General features: G+C 41.4%; 1 protein-coding gene across 2 annotated transcripts in view; it reads left to right on the top strand.

Annotated features, from left to right (window-relative positions):
• Positions 1–12,040, top strand: part of hace1 (HECT domain and ankyrin repeat containing E3 ubiquitin protein ligase 1) — a 72,555-nt gene that overhangs the window by 59,511 nt on the left and 1,004 nt on the right. For both annotated transcript variants that reach the window (XM_080192823.1, XM_080192822.1), the window contains exons 21-23: positions 6,380–6,478; positions 7,861–7,931; positions 10,022–10,135. In XM_080192823.1, the coding sequence (XP_080048949.1) occupies positions 6,380–6,478; positions 7,861–7,931; positions 10,022–10,135 (284 nt within the window). The remainder of the gene's footprint in view (positions 1–6,379; positions 6,479–7,860; positions 7,932–10,021; positions 10,136–12,040) is intronic.

The following is a 12,040-nucleotide window of genomic DNA, read 5'->3' as shown; positions in this document are numbered from 1 at the left end:
GTAATCATGGGTCACTTTATTTCACATATAGATTAGACAAAACAAGTTAGCAATGATATAGTGGGGCAGGACATCCTGGAATGTGCACATGATGGTTTTTTTAGACCAATACATTGATGAATGAACCAGAGAACAGGCTATTCTAGACTGGGTACTGTTCACTGAGGAAGAATTAATTAACTATTTTGTTGTGTGGGGTCCTTTGGAGCAGAACAATCATAACGTGACAGAATTTTCCATTAAGATGGAGTCTCAAGTAGTCAAATCTGAAATTAGGGTCCTGAATCCAAATGAAGGGAATTATGAGGGTATGAGATGCATCAGATAGGCAAGGTTACATTAGGGAACCTTACTAAAGGAGTTGATGGTGGATAGGCAATGGTTTATATCACAACAATTATTCAGTCCTGTCTGGGGAAGATGCATCTAGAAGAGTAGGTAAAGGAGAACCAGTGCGTGTGGTGTATTTGGAGTTCCAGAAGCTTTTAATAAGGTCCCTCATAAGAGATTAGTGGGCAAAATTAAAGCACATGGGATAAGAAGTAATGCATTTGACATGGATTGAGAATTGATTGATAGACAGGAAATAGAAAGTGGGAATAGATGGGTCTTTTTCTGAGTGGTAGGCATTAACTAGTGTGGTACCGCAGGAATCAGTGCTTGGGCCCCAGCTATTCACAAGATACATATATTTATAATATGTAAATAGCCTGGATGAGGGAAACAAATGTAACATTTCCAACACAAAACTGGGCAGAATTTTGAGTTGTGAGGAGGATGCAAGGAGGCTTCAAGTGATTTAGACAAGTTGAGTGAATGAGAAAACGCATGATAAATGCAGTACAATGTGACTAAATGTGAAGTTATACACTTCAGTGTGAGAAATCGAAAGAAAGTATTATTTAAATGGTGATATATTGGAAAGTGTTAATGTACAAGGGACCTAGGCATCCTTGTACCGCCAGTCACTGGAAGTGGAAAGGCAGATGCAGCAAGCAATTAGGAAGGCAAATCATATGTTGGCCTTCATTGCAATAGGATTTGAGTTCAGAACTAGGGATGTTTTACTGCTGTCATATGGGACCTTAGTGAGACCATGCCTGAAGGGGTCCCCAGCACACGGGGGTGCAGTCAATGAGAAATTCCATTGCGAGCACCAGAAGATCCAGCTGCAGGCCTGTCTTCTTCTACCACGAGAAACGTCCCGCAGGCAGGCTAGAGAATTCCCTCCCCTCCATAGCTGATGGCATTAAAGTGCACCTGATTGCTTGGCACAGGCTAACAAAGTTGTCATTACATATTTTTAAGTTTGCACAATTGCAAATTCATGAATCCACTTTACCTAACACTCATCAACTGTTCCTCTAAAACATGCTTCTGACAATTCAGTGAATTAAGATATGTAATCAGGAAATTTCAGTAAATGAGTCCCCAACTTTCACTGAATTCAGACTGAATGAATTGATTGTAAATTTTTGGTAAAAATGAATAAGAACATAAGAAATAGGAGCCATCTAGCCCTTCAAGCCTGCCCCGCCATTCAATAAGATCATGGCTGATCTGAAGTGGCTCAGTTCCACTTTCCCACTTTCTCCCCATAACCCTTAAGCCCCTTGCCTACCAAAAACCTATCTACCCACGTCTTAAATCTATTCAGCGAGGTAGCCTCCACCACTTCAACGGGCAGAGAATTCCAGAGATTCACCACCCTTTGAGTGAAGAAATTCCTCCTCAACTCTGTTCTAAACTGCTCCCCCCCCCCCCCTTATCTTGAGACTGTTCCCTCTAGTCCTGCTATCCTTTCTGAGCAGGAAGAACCTCTCCACTTCTACCCTATCCAACCCTTTCATCATCTTATATGTCTCAATGAGATCTCCCCTCATTCTTCTAAACTCTAACGAGTACAAGCCCAGTCTATTCAGCCTCTCATAGCTCAACCCCCTCAACTTGAACGTTGGTCCCTTAGAGGATGAGAAGGGCGACTTAGTGGTAGGGCATGGGGAAATGGCTGAGGTCTTGAATAACTTTTTTGTTTCGGTCTTCACGGAGGAGGACGTGAATAATTTGCCGGATGTTAGAGATGGAAAGGTGGTAGGACAGGAGGGTCTCGATGACATTACTGTTACTAGAGAGGTGGTGCTCGATAGACAGGAGGGGGCTGATTGTGGACAAGTCCCCAGGACCGGATGGAATGCATCCGAGGGTCCTGAAAGAAATGGCGGAGGTGATAGTGGATGCCTTGGTGGTTATTTTCCAGACGTCGCTGGATTCTGGGGAAGTGCCGGAAGATTGGAAAACGGCTAATGTTACGCCGTTGTTTAAGAAGGGTGCCAGGCAAAAGGCGGGGAATTATAGGCCGGCTAGTTTAACGTCTGTTGTAGGTAAAATGTTAGAATCTGTCATCAAGGAGGAAATACTGAGGCATCTTGAGGGGAACTGCTTGATAGAGCAGATGCAGCACGGTTTCGTTAAAGGGAAGTCGTGTCTGACAAATTTACTGGAGTTCTATGAGGATGTGTCTAGGGCGGTGGATAGAGGAGAGCCGGTGGATGTGGTCTTTCTGGATTTTCAGAAGGCGTTTGACAAGGTACCTCACAAGAGGTTATTGCAGAAGGTCAGGGGGCATGGAGTTGGGGGTAGGGTGTTAGCGTGGATAGAGGACTGGTTGTCAAATAGGAGGCAGAGAGTGGGGGTCAATGGGTGCTATTCGGATTGGCGGATGGTGACTAGTGGAGTGCCCCAGGGGTCGGTGCTGGGGCCTCAGCTATTTACCATTTATATAGATGATCTGGAGGAGGGAACCGAGTGTAGGGTGTCGAAATTTGCTGATGACACCAAAATTGGTGGAAAGGCAAATTGTGCGGAGGGTGGGGAGAGTCTTTAGAAGGATCTAGATAGGCTGGGCGAATGGGCCAGGAAATGGCAAATGGAATTTAATGTTGGCAAGTGCGAGGTGGTCCACTTTGGTAGGAATAATGGTAGGAAGGATTATTACTTACGTGGAGAAAAACTGCAACAGGCGACGGTGCAGAGGGACCTCGGGGTCCTTGTGCATGAGTCGCAAAAACCCAGCTTGCAGGTGCAGCAGGTGGTCACGAAGGCGAATGGGATGCTGGCCTTCATCGCGAGGGGGATTGAATATAAAAGTAGGGAGGTCTTGCTGCGGCTGTATAGGGCATTGGTGAGGCCGCAGCTGGAGTAGTGTGTGCAGTTTTGGGCGCCGTACTTACGCAAGGATATTTTGGCCTTGGAGGGAGTGCAGAGGAGGTTTACTCGGCTGATGCCGGAGTTGAGGCGGTTGAGCTATGAGGAGAGGCTGAATAAATTAGGCTTGTACTCGTTATAGTTTAGAAGAATGAGGGGAGATCTCATTGAGACGTATAAGATGATGAATGGGATGGATAGGATAGAGGTGGAGAGACTCTTCCCGCTCAAAGGATAGTAGGACTAGGGGGCACAGCCTCAAGATAAAGGGGGGTCGGTTTAGAACGGAGTTGAGGAGGAACTTCTTCACTCAAAGGGTGGTGAATCTCTGGAATTCTCTGCCCGTTGAAGTGGTGGAGGCTACCTCGCTAAATATTTTTAAGACGCGGGTTGATGGGTTTTTGATAAGAGAGGGGATTAAGGGTTATGGGGAGAGGGCGGGAATGTGGAACTGAGCCAAGACAGATCAGCCATGATCTTATTGAATGGCGGGGCAGGCTCGAAGGGCTAGTTGGCCTACTCCTGCTCCTATTTAGAACATAGAACATAGAACACTACAGCACAAACAGGCCCTTCGGCCCACAAGTTGCGCCGACCACATCACCTACCAACCTACAGACCTATCTATAACCCTCAATCTCATTAAACCCCATATACTCATCCAGAAGTCTTTTAAAAGACCCCAGCGAGTTCGCCTCCACCACCACTGACGGCAGCCGATTCCATTCACTCACCACCCTCTGAGTGAAAAACTTACCCCTAACATCACTTCTGAACCTCCCTCCCCGCACCTTAAATCTGTGTCCTCTCGTAGCGACCATTTCAAACCGGGGAAATAGCCTCTGAGAGTCCACCCTATCTATTCCTCTCAACATTTTGTAAACTTCTATCAGGTCGCCTCTCAACCTTCGTCTCTCCAGGGAAAAGAGTCCCAGCTCCCTCAACCTAACTTCATAAGGCATGCCTCCCAGTCCAGGCAACATCCTTGTAAATCTCCTCTGCACCCTTTCAATAGCTTCTACATCTTTCCTATAGTGAGGCGACCAGAACTGCGCACAATACTCCAAATGAGGCCTGACAAGGGTCTTATAAAGTTCCAGCATTACCTCCCGACTCCTAAACTCAATCCCTCGATTAATGAAGGCCAGTACACCATACGCCTTCTTGACCACCTCCTCCACCTGCGAGGCCGATTTAAGAGTCCTGTGGACCCGGACCCCAAGATCCTTCTGCTCCTCAACACTACTCAGACTTCTGCCCTTAATAGTGTACTCGTTCATCCCGTTGGTTCTGCCAAAATGGACGACAACACATTTATCCGCGTTGAAGTCCATCTGCCACTTCTCCGCCCAGTCCTGCATCCTATCTATGTCCTGCTGCAACTTTTGCCATCCTTCCAGATCATCCACAACACCACCGACCTTCGTGTCATCAGCGAACTTACTTACCCATCCCTCCACTTCCTCATCCAGGTCATTTATGAAAATGACAAACAACAAGGGTCCCAGAACAGATCCTTGAGGCACTCCGCTGGTGACTGACCTCCATTCAGAAAAAATTCTTATGTTTCAACTCCGGTATCAGCCTAGTGAACCTCCTCTGCACTCCCTCCAAGGCCAAAATATCCTTGCACAAGTGCAGCGACCAAAACTGGACACAGTACTCCAGCTGCGGCCTCACCAGTGCCCTGTACAGTTGCAGCAAGACCTCCCTACTTTTATATTCAATCGCCCTCGCTATGAAGGCCAGCATCCTATTTGCCTTCCTGACCACCTGCTACACCTGTATGCTGGGTTTTTGCGACTCATGCACAAGGACCCCCAGGTCCCTCTGCACCATAGCACGCTGCAGCTTTTCGTCCTGTAAGTAATAGTCCTTCCTACCATTATTCCTACCAAAGTGGATAACCTCACGCTTGCCAACATTGCATTCCATCTGCCATTGTATTCCATCTGAATAAAATATTTTAAAAGTTCTTCACATCATGTAAGATTCAAAACTTTGATCATGGGATTAAGATTCCCATTATCTACTAACTGAGCTAGCTGGGCTGTGTAACAACTCTGCGCAAAGCCATAACATGCTGGGGGTAAAAAAAAACAGCATATAACACGTTTGAATCCATTTATTTTGTCTATTCTCATGGTCTGATTTATTATAGGTTGTGGCAAGTTCAACTGTGAGGTGTGTGTGTTGTGTGTGTGTGTGTGTCTTAGTGTCAGTTCACTTTCGGTTCCTGATTACCTCAGGTAATTGCCCAGGAGTTAAGCAAAAACTCCTTCCTGCTACCAATTGGAAAGGTATAAGGAACAGTTTTGTGTGTGGCTGTAATGTTGGCTGTTGGCCAAGTGTGCAACTGTTCCTGAAGCCTTTCCAGTTGGTGATGGAGGTTAGTGTTGCTAATATACTTTAGGGAAGAAATCTGCCTTGCCTATCCTATACATGACTCCAGATCCACAGCAGTGTAGCTGATTGTCCATTGAAATGACAAGCCCTTCAATTAGAGGTGAACATTTGAGATGACTGTGACTCGTGCATGCCATAATTTAAAAAAAAGTTTATTTTGCATTTCTTTAGCACTGGATTAACAAATACAGGGTGCAGTGAAAGCAGTCAATGCAGTTAATATAAAAATGCAATCTTTTGCAGATAAACAAATATAGTCAGGCCTTTTTAATAATGGTTAATTTGTGGAATTTTTGAAGCATAGAGCTATTGTACTGAGTACAATCAGACTGTCATGACCATTTAAAATAAAATCAAGTGGCCCTATTAATAACTGATGTGAATATGCCAATTTGTGACTCTCAAGCCTCAGTTAATTAAATAGAGCTTTTTGAAACCATCTTCAACTGATCAGAGGCTAATTTAACCATGTAGGTTCCTGTAGAAGGATGGTACTTGAGATCAGGGATGGGGGGAGGAAGGTAAGGAAGTGGCAGATAATATTCAAATTATTATTAGAAATTGGAACAGATTATGAAGGTTTAAACAAAATGAAAAGGTGAGATGAGCAGTATGGTGAGTTGATGGAACAGGGCTGAAGAATGGGAGTGGAATGAAAAGAATTAAAGGTGTAATCGAACCAAAAATATTTAATTTCAATCAAAAATAAAATTGAAACGCTTCGTAAGTGTGTGGCTCCACATCTCTTTGTCCTCTTATTTATTTGTAGGAGTTGTTGCTCTCAGGGATGCCAGAAATTGATGTGGCTGACTGGAAACGGAATACAGAATACACGAGTGGCTATGAAAAAGATGATCCAGTGATACAGGTACTAGAATCAGCTCAAAAAATAGAAAATTTAAAATAGAATCCAACTGCTATGGATGTGGTAATGATTGGGTCTCATTATTACCCTTTGACGATGTCAGAACAAAATCCTAATAGAAATGCCAGGATAAATAAACCTGTTCAAAGAATCTGCACAAAGCAACGAAAACGGTCTTTTGTAATAAATAAGGAATCTATCCAATGCAAGTTTACTTCACGGATCATAAGGAAAAAAACTTACATTTATTAAGTACAAACTTAATAAAAAAAACAGCACTTGCTAAGCTGGGATAACATCCAATTGAACTGTGCTGATGGCTCAAGACTTCAACTGAAGTTTCTTGGGTTGTATACCTGCATTGTCTCTCAGAGGCGCAATAATTAATACAATGTTGTATTTGCCAGAATCAAAGATCAAATTGGATATAGAAATGTGTTAAACTATTTAACATCAGCAGTACCATCACAAGGTTAGGTATGGTTGATTCCGGTAAAGTAATTGAATATTTGTTATTAAAGTTTAAATCCCTAAAGGCAGAATCATTTGATTATATTACAATATTGCATTCTTAGTTAGATTTTGTTCAGTATAACCTTTATGTTCAGCATTCTGGAGTGCAGAATGGCTAGAAAATAATAAAAAGACTTGAATTTATTTAGATATTTTACGATCACCAGGCATTTCAAAGGACTTCACAAGCAATGAAGTGCTTGGGAACTGCACTGATGGTTAGCAAGGTTATGTTTACAACATTAATTCAAATTATTAAGGTTCTAATATTTAGACAGTCTCTCAGTTAAGTGAGCATGCATTGCTTCGTCTCCTGCAGTATATTGACTATTTTACATCAACAGTTCAAGTGATCCCTAGGGTACTTTGCCTAGGTTATTCTTGTAAAGAAATTTATTTGGAAACCAATTTTGTACACCACATGGAAATACTCAACAGATGAGGCAGCATCTATGGAGATGAATAGAATTAATGTTTAAGGCCTGTAACCATCTGTCAGATCTGGGAAAATGTTACAAATGTAACCAGTTTTGAACAAGCACAGGGAAAGGGAAGAACAAAAAGTCCATAATAGGATGGAAAGTGGGTATGATTCAGTAAAAGTCAAAGATCCTGGTCTACTTGCAACATTTTCTGTTTACATTTCAGCATCCACAGTATTTTTGCCTTTTGTAAAATGGTTGTTTCATTATTATGTTGACTAGTAATCCAGGTAACAAAAGTTCAAATCCCGCAATGATTGTTAGAGAAATTGAATTTGCAAGTAAATATAGTATCAACAAGAGAAATTGTCCATGTACAGAATGATCAGTTTTGCCTCAAGTTCTGTATACAAATAATTCGTCAGTGCTATAATCTTTATATTTTTCAAGTGGTTCTGGGAGGTCGTGGAAGCACTAACCCAAGAAGAATGTGTTTTATTATTGCAGTTTGTCACTGGCAGGTAAGACATTCTGTGATTTAAAATACTTGAACTGAACCCATAATGTATTTATCTGAAGATCTTCAGATCTGATTTAATCAGTATGACAGGTGCAAATTGTTGCTGCCTGGCATCCATATTTCTCCATGTAAGAGTTGTTCCAGGTCCATTTATTTAAATTTCTGCTATGTGGACTTTAATGTTGTTGCCTGTAAATTACAGTAAGAAGTCTCACAATACCAGGTTAAAGTCCAATAGGTTTATTGGTAGCAAAAGCCACTAGCTTTTGGAGCGTTGCTCCTTTGTCAGGTAAGTGGGAGTTCTGTTCATAAACAGGTCATATAAAGACACAAATTCAATTTACAAAATAATGGTTGGAATGCTATTCCAACCATTATTTTGTAAATTGAGTTTGTGTCTTTTTATGCCCTGTTTGTGAACAGAGCTCCCACTTACCTGATGAAGAAGTAGTGCTCTGAAAGCTAGTGGCTTTTCCTACCAAATAAACCTGTTGGCTTTTAACCTGGTGTTGTTAGACTTCTTATTGTGTTTACCCCAGTCCGACGCCAGCATCTCCACGTCATACCTCTGAAATTATACAGACACTTCAACCAGATTATCACTCAAAATGCATTTACCCAGGTGCTCTTACTTAATGAGACAGACATAGGACTGTTGTTTGAACATAGCTTTATTAAAAACACTTGCTAGTTAAAGAAACAACTTTTGCACAACAAATTAAGTTAATTTTGCCCCCAACTAGGCTGATTGCCTGAAAAACGCATCTATTACCATTCTGATACAGTTGACTGGGCTGGTGAATTCAGTTCACTCAGCTCGTGTTGACAGATGAACTCAGGGTTTTCTTGGTATGAAGGTGGATCTCAGATGTCCTCTTTGACTGTCACGGGTTACAGTGGGCCTAGTAAGTCTCCTCTGAGGATTGTCTTAAGATGTCTGTTTTTATCAGCCTTTCTGAGCCTGTCTGGGATGTTCTTTGGCTGTCAGCCAATCGGATCACAGAGCAGGGATCACAGCACCAAATGAGGTTAAGCCAGGTCATCCTGGCACTCTTATCTCCTTTCAAAATGTGGTTAATAGCAGAGAGTTTGGCTGAAACCAGGGAATGCACAAATGTAATGGGTGTGATCTTATGAAAACATTTGAGAAGATGGGAAAGGATCACTCCAAGTGTTTTTGGACGACCTGCGAGTCGCAATCTGATGGCACTTAATGCAAAAAAGTAGCGAGATGTGAATCTTGCCAGTAGGGAGCAGAGCCTTAATCCTGCCAGTGAAACCAACTGTGAGCTCTTGGGTTGCCATTGTGTAGGTGCTCTGATTTTCTCCCATTGAAGTGGGATAACTCCTGCAAACCCCCCCTGCCAATCACCCCCATCTGCGGAGTTTCCATTCTCTTCCCTGATCACCACCCCTGCAGAGCTTCATTAAAAAAAAAATTGCCACTGAGCCACCTAAGGAGATTATAGGACCGAAGACCATAAGCTGAACAAAGAGAGATGATTTAAAGTGGCCTATTAAAGGAGGAAAATAAAATGGAGAGATTTAGGGAGGGAAATCTACTGCTTTGGACCAAGGCAGCTAAAAGCACGTAGCCAGCCATGGAGTGTGTGGAGCAGTCAACATTAGGGACCATAGGTCCTTTTGTAATATTTTCTAATTTACCTCGGGAAAAATGTCCAGTTGAAGATGAATTATTCATATCAACAGTACTAAAAGCCCAATTAATTATGTATCTTGCACTGGATAAGTTGATCTCTGAAACACAAGGATTGTTATATAAATTCAGACTTGGATTTGCCTGGGTTAAACTCTTTTTCGTTGTGTCCTGAATGTTTTTATTGGAGTGGAGGATGGTTGTCCTACTTGTTACTTTTAATCCTGTTTCTGGAAATTGAAAGGATGCCACTTGTATCCCTATACATTAGTGATAAGGATGATAAGAGTTGATGCTCTAAACTAAAATAACATTTTTATTTTAGTCTGAAGTACTCTTTATAATCACTTAGACAATGGTGCATATTCACTTAGACAATGTCATGGTAATGTTAATTTGAAAATATTGCTTATTTCTATGTTTGTATTCTTTAGCTCTAGAGTCCCTCATGGTGGTTTTGCATATCTAATGGGTGGCAGTGGGTTGCAGAAATTCACAGTGGCTGCAGTACCATACACTTCAAACCTCTTACCAACATCGAGTACTTGGTATGTAGTTTAAAGCTTATGTATTTATTAATCAGAAGTAGGCTTACGTTAGCACTGCAACGAAGTTACCTAGTCGCCACACTCCGGTGCCTGTTCGAATACACTGAGGGAAAATTTAGCATGGCCAATGTGTTTAACTGGCACGTCTTTTGGACTGTGGGAGGAAACTGGAGCACCTGGAGGAAACCCACACAGACATGGGGAGAACATGCAGACTCCACACAGACAGTGACTTGGGAATCAAGCCCGGGTCCGTGGCGCTATGATAGTGACTACTATGTCACTGTACCGCCCGTACAATTCATACGCAAGACAAAATATAATGAGCGTATGTTTTATATAACTTGAGGCAAAGCAAGGGCTTTCTTAACCTATTAAGTAGCTATACGAATGCCTTACACATTTTCATAAAATGTGTTGCCATTCATGAGATTTCAGGCTTTTAAATACTACAACAAGAAGATGAGTGCTGTCAATAAGTGACCTTAATGCTTATGTGATTGATCAGCATCACAAAGTTATGGAATACTTTAAAATCTTGTGGAATTTTACAGTTCTATTGCAAAATCTCCCAGTAAAATCTCCTCAACATATCGTTCCGGTCTTCTCAGATAAATGAAATATTCAGCTGTATTTGCATATAACTGGTGGTCTTGTCATCCTTTTAATACATGGGATATGTATTTTCAAAAGCAAAACATTTATTGCCTGAGTGGATTGTCACATGGTTAAAATAGTAACCTGTAATTTACTTCAAATGTAAGGACACCGTAATAAATGTGCAGAAGCTATTCGTATTTATGTTTTTAGCAAGTTTTTGAATAGCAGCAAATCTGATGAACAAATAAGGCATGAAATATTCTAAGTCCTCGGGTTTATTTTAGTTCCGGATACATTATTTTGGAGCATAGATCATGCTTTATAATTTGTTCTTAACTGTCTTAAGATGGAGTCACAACCTTTCTTTGAGATACTTTCGAGAACTGCAGTCATCTTTTGAACTTTATGCCCATATAATTGCTTTCATGAGAGGGACTGTGGAGAAGGATGGAATTTCTTTATAATAGTCAACTGTAATGATCTTTTACTCTTCAAAATAAATTTGCAAAATGTTCTTGTTTGCCAAGTTGTTTATATCCAATCAAACAGTTGCATCAATATATTTAACATACATAGGCTTTTCGTACCCAGAAAATTTTGGGGATGATTTTCTAATTTTGCACAACCATAAGGAGCCTCTCCCATGATGTGTGCATGCTAGAAATTTGAGTGCTGTAAACAGTTTCCCAATTAAAATAATGATCAGAAGCTTGTCTAATTTGTCCCATATTTCTGTGCACTTCATACCAAAAGCATTAAGATTGGAAGTGTTGTTTTCCCTTAGTCTTTTCTTCTGTGCATTCCCTCAATGGGCAGACAAGTGACCTGCTTTATATTATTCAGTTGAATGCTGCTTTGCAATTGGCAGCTAAAGTAACCTGGGTCGATTCACCCTTCAACTTCCATTTCGTCTGAGTGATTACGTGGTCTCCAGGCATTGGCATAGTTGGGATTTTGAGAATCCTGTGAAGGTAAAAGTAGAGATTAATAGTGATTCTTCTTGAGGTCAGTAGTGTATGAAATGAGAAACATTCTGCTGGGGTAAGAATTGATGATCAGATTTAAGGTAATTGGTGTAGATAGTTGTATGCAGTGAGTTGTGTACATGCTAGACAGAGTTAACTAATGCACAGCCAATGAACCAGATCAAAACTATGAAGTCCTGCCATCTCCACAGACATTCATAGCTGGATAACAAAAGTAATAGGAAAAAGCAGTTCCTCGATAATGGTCAGTATATGCTTGCAAAAGGCAAAATATAGTATGACTAATGATATATCTGGTTGTTTCATCTATGCATTCCAT

The sequence above is a fragment of the Carcharhinus amblyrhynchos genome, chromosome 7, assembly GCF_965287045.1.
Source record: "Carcharhinus amblyrhynchos chromosome 7, sCarAmb.v2.hapA, whole genome shotgun sequence".
Lineage (NCBI taxonomy): Eukaryota > Metazoa > Chordata > Chondrichthyes > Carcharhiniformes > Carcharhinidae > Carcharhinus > Carcharhinus amblyrhynchos.
This window is presented reverse-complemented; position numbering and strand designations above follow the sequence as displayed.